Source organism: Mixophyes fleayi, chromosome 8, assembly GCF_038048845.1.
Source record: "Mixophyes fleayi isolate aMixFle1 chromosome 8, aMixFle1.hap1, whole genome shotgun sequence".
Lineage (NCBI taxonomy): Eukaryota > Metazoa > Chordata > Amphibia > Anura > Limnodynastidae > Mixophyes > Mixophyes fleayi.
Genome location: NC_134409.1, coordinates 36392300 through 36411477, shown reverse-complemented (window position 1 = coordinate 36411477; position 19178 = coordinate 36392300). Strand labels below are relative to the sequence as shown.

General features: G+C 40.8%; 1 protein-coding gene across 3 annotated transcripts in view; it reads right to left on the bottom strand.

Annotated features, from left to right (window-relative positions):
• Window positions 1-454: 454 nt before the first annotated feature.
• Window positions 455-19178, bottom strand: part of ARHGAP29 (Rho GTPase activating protein 29) — a 96195-nt gene continuing 77471 nt past the window's right edge. For 2 of the 3 annotated variants that reach the window (XM_075182345.1, XM_075182348.1), the window contains 12 exons: window positions 17200-17390; window positions 14291-14442; window positions 14079-14204; window positions 13882-13980; window positions 13197-13360; window positions 12794-12982; window positions 10432-10569; window positions 9664-9893; window positions 7417-7711; window positions 7042-7150; window positions 6646-6747; window positions 455-2425 (listed from right to left, as the gene is read on the bottom strand). In XM_075182345.1, coding sequence (XP_075038446.1) covers window positions 1533-2425; window positions 6646-6747; window positions 7042-7150; window positions 7417-7711; window positions 9664-9893; window positions 10432-10569; window positions 12794-12982; window positions 13197-13360; window positions 13882-13980; window positions 14079-14204; window positions 14291-14442; window positions 17200-17390 — 2688 coding nt within the window. In that variant the 3' untranslated portion in view covers window positions 455-1532. The remainder of the gene's footprint in view (window positions 2426-6645; window positions 6748-7041; window positions 7151-7416; window positions 7712-9663; window positions 9894-10431; window positions 10570-12793; window positions 12983-13196; window positions 13361-13881; window positions 13981-14078; window positions 14205-14290; window positions 14443-17199; window positions 17391-19178) is intronic. The other variant, XM_075182346.1, reaches the window with a different exon arrangement.

The following is a 19178-nucleotide window of genomic DNA, read 5'->3' as shown; positions in this document are numbered from 1 at the left end:
GAACACTGAATGCACAAACAGTAGACATATTTGGTAGTCATTTGGTTGTATAAGGTTTTGTTTCTATTTGTCATGTTTAGCTCTGATTACTTAGAACTAGGAAACATGCCCCTCAATATAAATATATAGGACTTTCACTGTACAAGGAATATGGCAGCAGATAAATAGATGAAAATGAGTTGAACATGTAAAGCGGATTATTGATCTACAACAATAACTACTTACCATGCCGCTAGGAGGCAAAGCTAAAGGGCACCTGTTGCCTATTCACAGTAGAGGCAGCAATATTGTCAGCTGACCCAATGTTCATGACAAAGCAGCCAATCAAATCACTAGGAACCAGTGACATCACCAAGGCACTTGGTCACGCCACTCGCTCCTAGTGGACGGACAGGATGCATGTTGAACTAACCTCCAAAAAATGGCTGTTTACACAAGTACACTTTAAATAATGACAAAGCTAGTAATAGCTTTATATATGTAAAAGTTTCAGGAGCTTAACAGAGTCAAAGATAGAAGATATAAAGTTTTAATCATGAACAGCAGACTGTCTAAGTCTTTTGGAAATCATAGACATTGAACATGTTTGATGACTGAATAGTTTGCATTCTGCTGCTCAGCAAACATAAGTACAATGGGAGATATCTTAAGTTTTGTCATAGTACAGAAACTTGCATTTATTTTTGGGAATGTTACTCACAGCTCTGCCATATAAGGTAACTCGTATATTAGTATGAATTTGACTCTGAAAAGTGGGGTTATCCAAAAAAAAGACTGCTGCAAGGAAAATGTAAGACAAATACAAGTGAGCTAATGGCAGCAAGATTATTGTATCACATTTATGTAACCGCTTATACTGGGTGCAAAAAAACCTTCAGCGTTCCATCAGTTGCAGAACTACGTCTCTCAGAATCCCTTGTCAGCTGTTGAATTATTGGCGTTCTCTCTCAGTAACTATTTATGTGCTGACCGTTTCCTACCCGTTTTATAGTTTTTCGTAAAAAATACATTTTAAGTGCATCATCTTGGTAAAAATGACATTAAAGTGAGAACACACAAATGGCAATGGATGAAAACACAGGTGGAAAATATACAGTTAAAATGAACAGATGCACCTCACTGGGTTGTTTTTTTTACATCATCTATACAGGAGCAAATTTTAATTGCACAGATTACATGCTTTCCTTCAGCAAATAAAAACCTTTTTTTGCCGCGGTCATAAAAGCAATATTTTTTTCTTAAACTACTGAACAAATGTACATTAAAAACAGTTTGATCCATATATGAATACTGTTTCTTGGTATAAATAAGCCTTTTACTTTTTAGAATATCATATTTCACTAAGTGCACCTTATAAACTGCTCTTATTTTGAGGAATGCATACAAATAGATACATTTTGTATAGGAAAAGCACAACAGAATCTTAAATTATATGGGTTTTTTTTTCCAGTTTAAAAGATTTTATAAAAATATTTCAGAATAATGGCACGTTGGGGCCCTCCACAATAGGGGAGGACAATGCAGTTCTCCGGTTACACAAAGTGTGCCTCTCTGTGTTCCAGCTCCTGTACGCGTTTTGGCCGTAGTCGGGGAAACGTTGGCTTTGCCTCTGTTGGTGGGAGTTCCTCAGGTATGGGTTTTTGTGAAGTTTTACTTTGTCCTTGAGTTTCAGATACCAGATCTGAGTCGACAACTAGATTCACATTATTGTTGTTGACCTGACATTGTGTTTTCCCAGTACTTGCGGATGTAACGTCACTCTGAGCAGTCTCTTCACTTGGCTTTATTTTGTAGGGAGGTGGCTTGTAAAAAGTTCCAGGCGGGGGCTGCAAAGTCCTTGGTGCCCTGTATGAGGCAAGCAGGTTAGATTCTGAAGAGCTGCTCTCTGTGGCGGGGACAACTGGCTTCAGTTGAGTTGTAGATGGTAATTTTGGCAGAGTTGCATTTATACAAGTGGTGGTAGAGGGCAAGTTGGTAGGTCCTCCATCATGGGCTCTTATCTCCTGTGGTACATTGGTCATAATCATTGCCGTCCTCGGAGTAATATCATATTGTTTGTACTGTTTATCCCATGTTTTACGATAAGTTTGGGAGTCATAACAAGAAAGTCTGTGACAAGAATTGATAGTAGGAAAAGGTTTGGTCTCCGAGATCTCTTCAATAATAGGACTCTTGCCAAGTTTGTCTGAACTGGCGACACCCACATTCCTGGAATTCTTCTCGTTCAACACAGAGGGAGGAAGAAGTCGATCCACAGGTAAACTTACAGGGCGAACCACTGGCTTGGCCCGGGGAGCCCTCAGCTGAACTTTGGTTATTTGCCTATAAGATTTTACAGGTACAGAGATGTTTGTCTTTGAAAGGTCTTCTGTGCTGCTCCTTCCCAGGGCAACATCACCCTCTGAAATGGTATCCATTGAACATTCTAGGTGGAAAAAAAGAGAGGACATTAAATATGTATTTTATGGTATTTTAAATCCATGCCTTTTATACACAGGGCTCATCGACTCTCTAATTTATACTCTAAAACGGTCGTCAACAAGTTTGGTTTCAACAACAAATAAAGTATTTTTAATATGAACAAATCTGATTAAATAAATGGGAAAATGTATTTGGACCAAAGACAACCAATCTATGGACTAGTGAAATGAGTATGAGGTCTGGCAGCTGAATAATGTATGTTGCTACTGTAAGGTATTGCAGATTTATGCACTGGTAGCCTGTTTATAAAACATTATATTAGGCTAACATCCCACCAACTATCTGAATTGCAGCAGTCCCAAGTAAGAGAATTCACCCATACAAGCGTTGACAACTAGGAACCCTTGAAACTAACTGTACTGTGTCATTTTCTATCACAGGTGCTTATTGGACAATAAAAGCACCTGTATTAGAAACTGAGACGATACTGTTAGAACCTCCTCCTGTTCTGCTGGTTGCCAATGCGGAAACAAGAAGAGCTACGGTACTGGTGGCGAAGTGTTATCACAAATTGCGGACACACCTTACATGGGACCGCCACAGTTCAGATATTTGGGGGGTATGACCGTTAACAATTACATTTTGTGAGGACCAGAGAAAGTCTAGGTGTGAAATAAGCTTCTGCATTACTATGATGGAAATTCATGAACATGTCTATTTAGCCAAGAAGAGAACATATCAAATGAATCGAAGACAGACCGTGACATACAGAATGGAAATAATTGCTGCTGCAGCATCACAGAGCTCCTTCTCAGACACGCACACATTTGTATTACTCCAGTGTGAAGAGGAGCTTGCATTGCTCAAACTGAACAACAAAACTGGGGTCGAGCAGTTGCAGTCAAAAGTTCCATGCTCCACAATCATTGCTAAACCTACTACCTGAAGGTGCCTTCTCCTAACTGCTGTTTTTACATCTCTCCACATGTGTTCTATAGAGTATTAGATCTGGACTCATTGCTGGACACTTCAGAACAGTCCAAGACCCATGACCTTCAATAGAGACCCAGCTTTCTGATCCTGGGTTCAACATTGCTCTCCAAAATGGTCTGGTAATCTCCATATTTAAAGGATCACATGCACACGTTCAAGGCACCCAGTGTCAGATGCAACACAGCGACCACAAAATCACTGTACCGCCCTCCATGTTTGTAGGAAAGATGTTCTTCATTTTGCTTTCTGTAAACATAGGGATAATCTCTAATTTGGTGTCATTGGTCCACACCATTCATTGATGACGGATGGTGCAAGTTGAAACTGTTGTACTTTGTGTGTAAAGGTCAGCTTGAATCTGTTTGGTAACGCATCGAGGGGATTTCTCAAATATTCAAAACAATCTTGTGATACAATCTTTGATTACGTTTTGCCTAGTGGCTATAACAAGGTCATGAGATTTGTAGCCTTGAGATTGTCCATGCCTGGCTACAATCTACACACTTATCCTCAGACAATTCTCTGGCTTGCTTTCTCTTCTCCATGCTCATTGCAGAACATGGCGACAAAACAGGAGGAGTCCTTTTCTCTAGTCAAGCTTGTTAAATAAGTGATTTTTATATTGCAGACACCTGCTACTCACCACAGGTCAGTTCAGTTCCAAAGTGAAGGAGAATTACCCACTTAAAATGTAATTATTTCTAACTAATTCTAAGAGATGCCAATCATTTTGTTCTCCATTTAAGGCTTTGTGTGGAATAAGCTATGATTAATTTTCTACTTTTTGTGTTTTATTCGGCTGCAAACCAAAGAACTACAAATGTCGATACCAAAATATTTTTTTAATTTCAACTATAGTCCATTAACAGAAGAAAATGCACACCGTTGGCCACAACTGTAATTAAAACTGGTAAAAAATATTCCCAACATTTCATTTTGGTGCAAAATTGGCACAGAAGCACACAACCAAAGCATTTATATCTTTTCTGCCTAATGAAAGTTAGACAATGCTTTGTTTTATTGCACATTTTGCACCTTGATGCAAAGTTAGCGAATGAGCCACGCTGTAGGTTTGCTCACAGTGTGTAAATCTGCACACAAACCAAAAGCATCCAATCAGAAATTGGCTTTCGTCCAGCGCAGGTCAGACAATTAAAACAAATGCCTGATTGGTTGCTATGATTTTAGAGCAGCTTTGCACCAGTGAGCTATTTAATAAAGAATATCACCAACTGACACTATGCCATACTTGACTGCAAAGAGCACAAGTCATGTTTGGTATAATTAGATGATAACATGCTGCCTATTGCATTATTAAGCAGAAAAAACTAAAAACAAATCAGTGTTTCTCCCAGAGGCCCAGGAGTGACTGTAGTGCAGAATGTGTCTGTCTCTCCATCACCATCCTCACATTTGCATACAGTGTATGTGGTTATTCCAAACTGTTCACCTGAGCAGAGAGAGTATAGAAAAGTCCACCATATAAACAGGTTCATACTAACAGTGCACAGTCCATACTCTTAGCCCATGGTAACCGTTCTTCTTTGGACAACTCACAAATGGAAGGTTTGCAGATGTAGTGTTACTTAGCAATGTGCCTCTGATGCTTTAAACCTCCATGGGGAATTCCTGTGATTTCCAACGGCCACTGGACGATCTCAATACGGTGGTTTACTGGTGCTCATTTGTCTAATAGTTACTGCTTTGTCATAACATTTAACATTGTGAAAGAAGATCGCTCATAATATTAAATATTAACTTGTTTATGTAAACAAAATAATTCTCAAATCATTTCAAAAAATTTTTTAGCCGTTTGTGTACCAGTATCTAGGCAAGGAAACTTTTTAGGGAACCTTATACCAGGTAAATATTAACAAGTGTTTAAAGAAACCATGGTGAACTTGCTAATTATTGTCAGAGGTTCGTAATCCTGAGTTATTACTCAATCAAAATCTTATACAATGTATCCTGGGTGCTTACTCTTTACCTGGGGAGAAGGGCTTCTAAAGTGAGCATCTATCTATTTCCCTGAAAAACACTTATACACCTTGTTTGAGTGAGTTATACAACAACAAATGAACTGATGAGAACACCACAAATCACGTGTTAATATTGAGTTTTAAAGGGCTTTTCCACATTGTGGCAGCTGCAATGTATTGGTTTATACAGATGGTGTACTTCCAGCTGTATTTAAATTTATGCTTTCATCATAGAGCATTGATGGGCAGCATGTGGCCCTCTGAGCTCTCACCAGCAGGCCCCAGCTCCATCAGATTTGTTTGTTATAGTTTGTTACACTTGATTAAAATACCTGCTGAGCTGTTATTACATACAGGTGTCTATTTTCTTAAATATATAGTTTAAACTTAGTACTGAGATGAAGGGTAATGTGCAACGCTAGAGAAGGTTAGAGAGTCAGCCGTATGGCCCCTGGAGTATATTGGGATGCCCATCACAGTCAGATTTTTTTGCTCGCTGCTCCACCCTGGCTTTATAGCACGGTGGCTAAGTGGTTAGGACTTCTGCCTTAGAGCACTGGGGTCATGAGTTCAATTCCCAACCATGGCCTTATCTGTGAGGAGTTTGTATGTTCTTCCCGTGTTTGCGTGGGTTTCCTCCGGGTGCTCGGGTTTCCTCCCACACTCCAAAAACATACTGGTAGGTTAATTGGCTGCTATCAAAATTGACCCTAGTCTCTCTCTCTCTGTGTGTGTTAGGGAATTTAGACTGTAAGCCCCAATGGGGCAGGGACTGATGCGAGTGAGTTTTCTGTACAGCGCTGCGGAATTAGTGGCGCTATATAAATAAATGGTAATAATAATAACAACAACAACAAGGCAGAGTTGTCCATTCTTGCAGTCTAATCTTTACAATGGAGGCAGCCTAAGACGAGCCTTGTGAGATCGCTCATGACAACAAGGAATTATATGAGGACATAACTAATAAAAGTTGTAGAAAGTCACGTACATGCAAATAAAGTCACCCAAAGGTGAAAAATCCCTTTAATGAGGGAGGGCAGCCTTAGTATAAAGATAAGAAACAAATAAGTATGAAGCTCACAGAGAGTTGTGCTTTCATTACCAATGGCTTGTGTCAAACTATTTAATTGTATTACAAAATATCTATAAAGCAGTACACTATCTGCATCAGATACCAAAGGAAGAAGCTTTTCACTTCTCATCTCCTAGCTTTGGGGCCAGTCTGGTAAGACATAGAAAGCAGCGAGCTCACCTTGTTCCTCTGATTCATGCAACGTGAACACAGGACTGACTGCCTCGGAGGAGGAGGAGGAATCTCTCCTTAACGCTGCTTCATGTTCACTGGAGTTATTTTCTGTAACATACAGGTTACAAATTAGCTTCCATTAAGAGGAAACAATAGACAGTAATATATGGTGCCAGTGTGTCACACATAGCTGAAATAAACCGACCAATAATGACAGTTCCAGTAACCTGTAACTGAGAATATCCCGAGACACAGCTTGTACTTGTACAAATGACAGCGTCACAATTTATCTTCATATTTAAATCAGTATTTATGGTGTAGAGGATGGATTACCAAATTGCACCGAGTTCCCTTCTGTGGAGCAGTGCTATGCACCAGGAAGTGATATTGCTGCATACTTACCATTCTCTTCTACTATATCCATACTCTGACTTCGGCACTCCCTCCCCTCCACACCTTTAAAGACGAATGTTTCGTCCAGGGAGCTGGCGCGTTTGGACAGCATAATGCTCTATTAAAGCCAAGATAGAAATATTGCGTAAGCGTTGTCTTATTTGATCAAACACGACAAGATAAAGTGAAAGAAGTGAAACTATCGGATACATATAATGAAAAACGTAGAGGGGAAAAAATAGTGAAGCTGTTGCCAATAGCAACCAATCAAATTCTATCTATCATTTATCTAGCATATTCTACAAAAAGATAGCTAGAGGTTGCTATGAGCAACTCCTCCGCTTTTTAGAAGTTTTAGTAAATACACCATTAAGAGAGTCTTACCTCATTACCAACTGGCAGTGACTGTGACTTCCTTATGTGATGCGGTTCTCTATCCTCTGCTGGAGTTGTCTTCTCAGAGTGGTTATCTGCAGGGTTAATCATCTCCCGGGAGACATCAAATATCTTATCATAGTACGTTATAAGAAGCTCCACCATACGGGCCTGATATGGATAATCCACAAGAGAGGACAGTGATATAGTTGCATCGGTCTGACGTGGCCTAAGCAGGGTGGGTCCAAATATTATCCCGAGGTTGCTAGCAGTCATTTTATTTTCTTCCACTTCTTCGGTCACCCTAAATATTTAAGATTTAGATAATGTAACAATGAACGTACTCAAATTGAGAAGTAGCTTTTTATAATCAGTGTCCTGTGTCCTCTTTGTGGCTTTGTATGTAAATGAGAGGGAGGAGATAAATTCAGACGCACAGCAGTAGAAAGATGACCCAATATAACAGTGACTTCCATGAGGAGTAAAGAATTGCGACTATAAACGTTTATCACACAACAGCAGCAACAACTATTTAAGGTTTCAAAGATACTAAAGTGTCATGGTTCCTATTTCAATGACAGACTTCAAGTGGCCTTGAAAATCATGTTTAACACCTTTAATTTTTTTCCCCTTTTTCAAGATGTGCAGAATTATTTAAATACATACAGACATGAACAGAATGAAGCTTAATTTAAATCACTCTTTTAAAAATGGGTGAGATAATGTATATGAAATGTTTGCTGACAAATGACTTAATGTTCCATTAGGATTGCCTAGCATTTACATTATAAGATGGGGTCTGAATCCCTGAGAGTACAGTAAGATTATGGGAACAAACTGGACAAATTTTACTACTATCCCAACCAGGCACAATGCCCAGCAACTAAAAGTCAATATCTCAGGAACGGGCAGCTGAAATCATATCTGTGCACTGAGAACAGAAAATATTTTTCTTCAGTATCTCCACTTTCAACAGATCTCAGTAGCATGGGCCGTGCATTAGCAGTTGGGTTACGCAAGTTCTATATTCCAAGAAAGAAAAATATATCTAGAAATACATATAAAAACCATATATACATACACAGAGATTGGTTGGCAAATTTTGTTCTGAGGGGGCAAACCGAAGCACGTGCCTCAGGCTATTCTACCAGTGTGCACCAATTGAAAAATGTATGCGTCAATGATCTATAATCAAACACAACTACCAGCCCCACTTGACTAGTATTCAACACCGAAAGCCCCCTTAGTGGCCCGCCAGACAGCACTGAGAGCCCCCTTAGGGGCCCGCCAGACAGCACAGAGAGCCCCCTTAGGGGCCCACCAGACAGCACAGAGAGCCCCCTTAGGGGCCCGCCAGACAGCACAGAGAGCCCCCTTAGGGGCCCGCCAGACAGCACAGAGAGCCCCCTTAGGGGCCTGCCAGACAGCACAGAGAGCCCCCTTAGGGGCCCGCCAGACAGCACAGAGAGCCAGCTAGGGGCCCGCCAGACAGCACAGAGAGCCAGCTAGGGGCCCGCCAGACAGCACAGAGAGCCAGCTAGGGGCCCGCCAGACAGCACAGAGAGCCAGCTAGGGGCCCGCCAGACAGCACAGAGAGCCAGCTAGGGGCCCGCCAGACAGCACAGAGAGCCAGCTAGGGGCCCGCCAGACAGCACAGAGAGCCAGCTAGGGGCCCGCCAGACAGCACAGAGAGCCAGCTAGGGGCCCGCCAGACAGCACAGAGAGCCAGCTAGGGGCCCGCCAGACAGCACAGAGAGCCAGCTAGGGGCCCGCCAGACAGCACAGAGAGCCAGCTAGGGGCCCGCCAGACAGCACAGAGAGCCAGCTAGGGGCCACCAGACAACAGAGAGCCCCCTAGGGGCCGCCAGACAACACAGAGAGCTTCCTAGGGGCCGCCAAACAACACAGAGAGCTCCCTAGGGGCCGCCAAACAACACAGAGAGCTCCCTAGGGGCCGCCAAATAACACAGAGAGCTCCCTAGGGGCCGCCAAACAACACAGAGAGCTCCCTAGGGGCCGCCAAACAGCACAGAGAGCCCCCTAGGGGCCGCCAGACAACACAGAGAGCCCCTAGTGATCTTGAGACAACACACAGATCATTCTAGGGATATAAATATGTAACAGGTTCACAAACTTTGCGATATTTGGAAATGACCGTGCAATGGAACAGGAAATTTTCTATTGGACTTCTCCATTTTGGAGGCTACGTTAAACTAACTGCAAAACAAACACAATACACCAGTGTTTAACGCTTACCTATGAAGATGCCCCACTAAGAACTGTAATGTGTTGTAGTTAGGCAGTGTCAGTTGTTTCAGCAGGTCTTTTATTTTAATAATAACCCTGTTCAGCTCAACTCCGGATGGCTGTCTCATTAACGGTGGGTTGCTTGTTTTAAAGTCAACGTCATCACTGACACGTTGGCTTTCTTTGGCCAATCCAATCAATTCGTTGTAAAGGCGAAACAAAACCAAAGGTTCTGGAAGCTAAAGGAAAACAGAATGAAAAAGCACTATTACATAATAAGGTACAGACCTCTTTCCACAATCATCTTCTTAAAAATGTATTTGTTTTAAACTGGGATTACCACCATATATTAGATTTTCTTTGTAATGCTACATACAAGAAAAAAAAAATGCTAAAATGTACCATTCAACTGGTATTCTATCTTAAACAGCAATTGCTGGATTAGCTGGTTATAATGAGCTTTACAACACTTGTTCTGTGGTAATAAACAACGGTGTTCCATCCAAAAAGTTTGTTTCCCCTATCTTCTAAGTTATAAAATATAAAGAGGACATTATTAAATATTTTTGTACAGCTATCCCTATCTTACAACAAACCACCATCTGATGTATGTAGCTCTCTACATTATGGAAGGCCCAGAGATAGAGAGAAGCTGCACATCACCATCCTAACTGTCCATAACAGTGATCCCACAATCTTTCCATGGAGGAGGCTGTTTGCTCTCCATGTGAACAGAAAGCAGTGTCCCTGGAAACTGCAACTTTTGAGATAAACTACCTGACGGAGGTAGAGCTTGAGAACATTGCTGATGTCATGTGCGGACAGGTCAGACAGTTCCACCAAGTCCTTCCCATTTTCAAATGCTTGGCACAGTTTCTCAACTCTAGACTTTGCTCCATTGACTCGATAGATGCCCTGAAAAAACACAAACACAAACTTTGTCACAACAAGCAGAGTTATTATTTGACTTTGGTGGAAATAACTAAAAGTTATTAGTAAACCGGCTGAGCACAGGGAGATCTTGTTTTCTGTTTGTTTTTTTTGCACTTGAAGATTATTTGCACCTTTTATAATGCTTGCAAAGATGGGTCAGAAAGCTCACATAAGAGAAGTAGAACAAGTTATTCTCTGTTAACTAGTACAAGCTAATCACTCAGACATATGAACATCATATCCCTCCTGTCTGTTCCCATAGAGTGATGAGAGGGCGAGAAGCTCAACTCTTCCACGTATGTCAACTTTCAACAAAGGAGTGGGGCACACAGCATACTGGATAGACTTGGTTATGTAGAACACACTTTATTTTCGGTCATTCATTGTTGCAAAGCACAGGTTTGTTGTACATCAATGTTCATTATTTAATTAACTTTTTTTTTCCAAACGAAGGGACAGATTTAATTTGGCCCGGGGCGACGAGATGCGTCTCTGGAACAGTCCGTGGAAACACATCGTTTTGGAGTTTTTACAGACACATCAACTTGTTTTCCCTCACGTACCATAGAGATGCGAAAAAAACAAGTGGCGATTTCTGTACTGTATTAGCTGGCAAGGTGCACAGCCTGACATTGAGGTGATAACCAGCGGCACACTCACTGAATCCTGCTGTGAAGAGGTAAATTCAATTCAGCGTGATGCGTCTCCAGAAGAGTTTGTGGCGATACTTCAAGGCAACGTTCAGCAAGGACTCCTTGTTCATTGTCCTCGCTCCCCAATAGAGGTGCACAGAAAAATGAGCAGAGATTCCTTATCGTAATAGGCAGCACCGTGCACAGCCAGACTTTGCAGTGATGTCCGGCGGCAGCTTGCTCTTAATTCAAGCTGCCCTTAAGGCAGTAACTTATTACCGAAATCCGCATAAACAACTTATGGATCTTAATCAGTAAATATTCTTGTAATTTGTCTAGTGTTTGGAAATGTGCAGTGGTCACCATACAAAGAGATAAGCCAGGCAAAAATAAGCCAGAGGCATTTTCTAATTAGATGGCTTTTAAAATCATGTACAAAGCACAAAAACCTTCACTGCTGGAATTGTTAAAATGCGACCACACACCTGAGAACCAAGTATGAAAACAAAAGGCTAAACCAGAAAAGATCTAAGCAGGCTACCTGCATACTCTGGCAATCGCAACACTCCAGCAGCTTACCTAACCCATAGTGCTTGTTCTAAAGAATTGGGACAGACATTTGGAGGTCATTTATAAGCCAGTACTTATTTAAGTCTCCACTTTATTTGATGGATTTAACAACAAAAAAAAATTCCCACAATTTTAAAATGTGTATATTTGTTCAGTCAGAAAAGCAATTTGTGCTGGAATGAGCAATCTGTCCATGTATAAAGCCTCACCCACATGACATTTTCCCCAGTGAAACATAAACTGAATAAAGTAATGTCACATAAGTGTAATGTGTTTAAATTGAATACGAATACTGTGTATATGTACACAGAAACCCCCCTCCCATGTGGACAGATACAAACACACACACACACTAATTGGATGTTTTACTGCCCATGTGACACAAATAAGTAGTATATACTCAGTTTACAGGTAGATCAGAGTCCTGTGAGCAGGGAAGGGGAAGACACCTGGGGAATCTGTTCAAATTGCTGATAGAGATAAGCTGCTCCTTATAGACCAGTGATGGCAAATCTGTGGCTCTCCATATGTTGTGCAACTACAAGCCCCAGCATGCTTTGCCAGTAGACAACTAGTTGATAGCTGGCAGAGCATGCTGGGACTTGTTGTTTCACAACACCTGGAGTGTCACAGGTTAGCCATCATTGAAATAGACGTTGCACTGATTATTGTAAAGTGTGTAGCAGTGAATGGGTTAACCTTTACTTCCTCTAATAAAGATCTAACAACACTTAGGGCTAGATTTAGTAAGCTGTGGGTTTGAAAAAGTGGGGATGTTGCCTATAGCAACCAATCAGATTCTAGCTTTCATTTATTTAGTACTTACTACAAAGTGACAGCTAGAATCTGATTGGTTGCTATAGGCAACATCCCCACTTTTTGAAACCCGCAGCTTAGTAAATCTAGCCCTTAGTCTATGAGGCTTTTTATGTGTCGGGGCTCCCCACTCTAGAATTAATCACTACAAGCAATAGCAACGAATCTGGGGACAATTTCGGACACACCTTTATGGAGAGTGCTCGGCTCTCTATTTCGGAGGTGCACTTCTTGATAATAAAAGGAATGCCATCGGGGGTGTTCTTAGCAGCCTGAGTAAATTCCACTCCAAAGAGATGAAGTCTTCCATGAAGCTTTTTGTGTCCACACTGAATGGCCAATGTTTCCAGGCACTTCTTATGGCAAGCAAGAGAACACTGTAATAAAGAAACGCACTAAATGGGCTGTTGTCCCTTTATGCTATGTCTAATAACAATTGTGTAATCATTGACTTAAAGTTGCAGTGAAAATAAGTCATGGGTGGGACGGGAAATGCAGTAAAGCCATACAAAGCATGCACAAGAGAAGCAGTGTCCCATATCCTTGTGTGTTCTGTCTGGTGCCAAGCTCTGAATTACTGGTCTGCCTCACCTCCTCGCACTCGGCCCCGTGAAACACCACTAAACTGTCACACTCCCGGCACTTGGAGGGGGCTCTTAGTTTTCGCAGTTTGTGTGTCTGGGCAGCCTTGGACATGATGGTATTCCGGAAGGGTCCAGGGGAATTTGCAATCTCGGAAACTAGGTCATTCAAACCTAAAAAAAAAAAAATAAAGACTTCATTGAGAAGTGTAACACTTGTAGGAAATGGTTAGTAGACCGTTCATTCATATTTACACGTATAGTAATAATGTAATAAATAGGATCTGTTCCCATGAAATTATATTTACAAAACAATAGCATAAAACTATATTATATAGAAAAGAACAGCTATTAGTATCATTCTGTTTGTGATAATAGAAGAGTGTGTGTGGGACATGCTTTTCCGATTCACATCAGACTTTCTCTCTTTATAGCCAGATTCCTTTACATATTTGTTTGCAATGGATCAGATACACACTGACATGTTGGACACTAGGGGATATATTTACTAAACTGCAGGTTTGCAAAAGTGAAGATGTTGCCTATAGTGACCAATCAGATTCTAGCTTCCATTTACATAATGCATTCTACAAAATGACAGCTAGAATCTGATTGGTTGCTATGGGTAACATCTCCACTTTTGCAAACCCGCAGCTTAGTAAATATACCCCTAGGACTATGAAAGGCACAATTACCATTGTCTGAAGGGGATGGAGGCTCCCTCTCATCCAAATCATCAGCTGAAGACATAGTCCCTGTGGATGGAGTCCTAGGAAGACGTCTTTTAAAGTCTCCTGTAACACAAAGTTACAATTATTTCTGAATAACTACAGCTTTTTCTTCTTTTGACAGCCATGTATTACAGTGTATTACATAGAACAGTGAAATGTACCTGGACTAGCTGATGGAGAATCCATGGAACGAGACTCGCTGCTGCCGCCTGCACTCTCCGAGTCGCTGCACATACCGCCACTCTGGTTGCCCACAGACCACGATCTAAACGGTGGGCCTCTTGCTGCTTTAAAAAGATGAAACCAGCAGAATGATCATACACTGTGCGCACCCAACTGAAATACATTTCTATACTCCTAAATTAGGGCATACCCTGAATATCAGTGCTGCTGCTAGACCTCTTCTGCCCAATCTTCTGAGAGCGGCTATAGCCGGGACTGCCAATGTCTTCAGGAGACTGAGCGGGGTATTCAGCTGAGCCTTGAGACAAGTTCCCATGTGATGCATGTGCACTGTTCTCTGGCCTTAACACAAGAAACATGCAAGCAAAGATTTATTTATTATAGCCAAACATGTAAAAACACAATACAGACTTAAATTAGTGAAGCCCAATCACTAAACACAAGCAGTTAGTAAGAAAGCCATTGCAGGAGACTGTATACTTTTTCACCTGTGCCCTAAATTTAAAAAAATGTTTTATAGTATTTGAACTGCTACAAGTAAGTCCACCTATGGAGTAGTCAATTCTTATGATACTGGAGCCCTGTGTGCTGTATTGTGCCACAAATGTAAGTTCCTCTCCCTCCTCACCCCCCTTACTTTTGATTTCACTTTCTATCAACAAGTTTAACTTTTGTAGCCACTTTTCATTCTATAATGGTCATATCCTCGTTTCAGGACTCTATAGATCATGTGTTCATGTTGTATGTTCCTGTGCAATTTATTTTTTATATTTTTAATTGGTTATTTGGGATACTTTCAAGCCAGGATGGTTTGTGGAAGCTCAATTTTAATGCATAGTTATTATTAACTGGTTTATGGTATGTTTCAGTGTTTTAGAATTGATAATAAAGCTTGATTTACAAAATTAGGTACCAAAAAAATAACAGTGTTGGATTCCTCTGACAGGAATACAAGACAAAATTAGGTTAAGTCTCAAATTCAGACAGGCATGTCATCTTTTCCATAGGATGAGACTGTAGTCACTATACATCGTATCATATTCCCAAGTGCTCATATATTATTATTATTATTATTAATTTTTATTTATAAGGTGCCACAAGGCGTCCGCAGCGCCGTACAGAGACAAACAAATTACAATACAATGGGAGACAGCACAGTACAGTAAACAGTAAGCACAGCAACTCAGTAAGCTCAATGCACAGCTAGAGAGGACGGGGAAGGGGGATGTAGGATCCGCAAATGACGGGGCCCAAGAAGGAGGGCGCGGAAGACAGGGAGACCCCCAGGGGGGAGGAGGAAGCGAGAGTGGACGTGGAGTGGAGCCTCGAGGAGGAGGGCTAAGTAGCTGGAGAGCAGAGTTAGAAGTGGTGGAAACAGGAGGAGAGATGGCCCTGCTCAGAGGAGCGTACAATCTAAGGGGAGGGGTGGACAGACAGAGAGACGCAGGGGAGAGAGGGAGAGTAGGGGGACGGAGGCAGAAGATAAGGTAGGAAGTTAAGTGGGAGACAGAAAGGCTTTAAGAAAAAGGTGGGTTTTGAGGGCCCGTTTGAAACTGGACAGATTAGGGGAAGTTCTGATGGAGGGAGGGAGCTTGTTCCAGTGGAGGGGGGCAGCGCGGGCGAAGTCTTGGATACGCGCGTGGGAGGAGGTTATAAGGGGGAAGAGAGGATAATAGTTTTGCAAAACTGGTGGTAAATTCGCTCCAACAGTAATGTGTGTAAATAGCATTTGTCGTCAAATAGGGAACAGCAATGTATTAGTTTCATTCCTATACTGCCCCGTAAAAAGCCAATTTGATTGCTGTCAACGTCGGGGTCCCCTTCTAGAACCATCACAGTGAAAGAATGCCTGATTTGTGTAAAATACTAGTATATAAGGAGACGAGATGGACTGTGTACCATATGTAGCTGTCCTTCCATGTGTGTTTTTTTTAGTATGTTAAGTATTTGTGGGGCATCTCTAAGATAAGATAACATTTTGGCTGCACATGGTTGTAAGAATTTGTCTACATACTTAGATTTTCTGTAATCTGATCTATCCCTGAGGCAATGGGTCTTCAAGTTTAAGATCAAAAGATATAAACATTTAGATGGCGTGTCTACCCTACAACAGCTTGATTGCTTGTACTGATGAAATGTCATATGAGAAAAAACAAGACAAATTCTATATAATAGTACAGCAGAGAAACACACACACACACACACACACACACACACACACACAAGTGTAAAGTCATGCACATAACACATCAGTATATTAAGGGTCACAGGGACCAAACATTAATATTTTTCTACTCTCCCTGCTCAGTGCCTCTGGTTTGTGTTGACATCTTTGATCAATATTAAGTGGCTATAATAATGTATCAGTTATACATAAAATAGAGCATGCCCATTAGTCCTCTACCTCAGTAGCCAGGGAAGGCTACAATATTTTACTGGCATGAAATCAAGCAACAGTAGGCTGTGCTAACCCTTGCATCAATAAAAATGCAGCTGTCACACCGGTCAACTTAACAGTCATCAAACCCGGGCCCAGGACAGCTATTCACCTGGAAAAGCTGCATGTTGCACATCACAGAAGGGGGCCATGTTTATAAAGAAATGCCACATTATGGCAAAAGAAGCCCAGAAAAATGAAAAACAAAAGAATGCACTATGAATATAGTAAGTGCACGTTCTCAGGTTACACTTGTAACTACCTGTAAAATGTTAACTTTAAAAGCTATTGGAATTGATGCTGCATGATTACCCAGTAAATGTTTAGTCTATTTGCAGAGGTTAGCATGCCTATAGAGCCATTGCGTTGGTCTCAAGGGTGCAGTCTAATGCCATTGGGTGGGAAATAGTATTCAGTAGCATGGTGCTAAGCATACGGACACTTCTGCACACTGTTAACCGTTCAATAACAAAACAAAGCAAAAATATATTAGTATGAAAAAAAAAGGACAGCTGTAAATGAATTAAACTACTGAAGGAATCAATTACATTGCCAACCAAAAAAAGAAAGCTGCCAACAATGAAAGTATGCCACAACCAATCCCATAAAAACACACAACAGCAGCAGTAAGAAATGATAGAGAGTGAAGGTAATGAACTCACCGTCCAATCTGTGTATTTGGCGCTTCACAAGATCCTGCTTCAATGCCACAGTCGTCCTTGGGCAGGCTCTTCACAAACTCTGAAAACTGCTGCCCCGGCTCATAAAGCTTGGCATTCTCACAAAGAGACTGGCAGCTCACAGGCATGGATACCACCTGGGCATGCTGCATCTGGAACAGGTTTACTGTCGCCTGTTTATAGAGATGATGAACTGTATTTATTAAAAATGTTTTATTTGTATAAATAAAGTAATCTAATGCACAAAACAATCCCAACACCCATAAAAGCAGGATAATATGATATTTCTGATCATTTATATACAATACAAAACCTAATGATGTATTCCTTGTGTGTTGTCATCCATTGGTTGAATGCATTAAAATTAAAATTGTCAAAATGTGATTACCATGTAGTTTATAAAACATAATTTCAGGGGCATCTCATAGAATAGCATAACTCAGTGCAAGGAGGTGATAGTTAGGCTGATATGGGTCATTTATTTAAATCTGTATTTAAGACAAACACTCATTTTGGGCCTGATTGATTAAGGATCTTAACTCAAGAAACTTCTTATTTCAGTCTCCTGGACCATGTTACAATGCAAGGGGTGCAAATTAGTATTCTGTTTTGCACATAAGTTAAATACTGACTGTTTTTTCATGTAGCACACAAATATTAACTTTACATTTCAGTGTACAAATAAGCTATCAAGTATTTGTGTGCTACATGAAAAAACAGTCAGTATTTAACTTATGTGCAAAACAGAATACTAATTTGCACCCCTTGCATTGTAACATGGTCCAGGAGACTAAAATATGAAGTTTCTTGAGTTAAGATCCTTAATGAATCAGGCCCTTTGTCTCTTAATAGAAGAAAATGAAGGAATACAAACAAATTAATTTCAAAACAATTATCAATAATAATTTAAAAATATTTGAATATTGCATATTATTGTGTATTAATGACATGTAACCAATTTTGTAATACTCAGCCCCATACACCAACCCCTACCGTAAATCTCCTGAAACTAAACAAGTACCAGCATTCATTCAAGCAAGAGAAATACACTTTATTACTGTTTATTTTAAATTTGTTCTATAAAATGTTCAGTAAACCCCTGTCCAACCTGGCAAATTACCCTCCAGCTCTACGGACGGTTCGCAGAGTTATTAGGGGGAGTGCATTAATTTAAACGTAACCTGGGTTCTGCCCAGAAGAACTAGACTTTGAAGCACTTACATTTTAAGGAAAGGCACTCGAGGATTAACAGATTGTCAACCAAGTAATAATAGACTCATTCAGCGAAATAATTAACTTATTACAAGAGAGAACACTGGTTCAACAGTCACAGCTCAGGAGCACACAGGCGATATTTGTTGTACAAGCCCTTCAGTATGGTAGGAGAGCAGCGGACAATGCAGCAAGATACCAGAAGTGAAGGGGGTTTAAGTTGCTGGACAAGTTTCAAAAGGAAATAGCTACTTTTTATTCCAACTCAGGATGATGGGGAGTCATCTTTATTCCAAAACATGTTTTCATCTTCCCACTAAAGGAGATTAAATAGGCTGGATCGGAACAGCAGTCGGTTTTCAAAGAATCGTGAATGCAGCCAGCTATAAGATTGTGCTGGTCTTAAAGTTATTAACGGAGAATGAGAATGTCTTGGCAAAAGGCCACTTCAGATACATCCCCAGGAGAAGCTTAAGACATCGCTCCACCTAACTCCTTCAATGCTGAAAGCGCTAGCTCTGCTGCAAAGCTGCAGAGAAGTCAATTCAATTACAAGACTCAAAGAAAAGCAACCAGCCACCAGCTTAGATCTTGGTTAATACGTTTATGTAGGTTTAATATTAGCTGTAAATGTCATTACTTTACAGCTATTCAAAATCAAAGGGTACTTCGTTTATCACAGAGCACTGGAATAAGCAAAGGCTGTATCTATTTGTATACGGGAAAATACCTATTCAGCCATTCAGTAA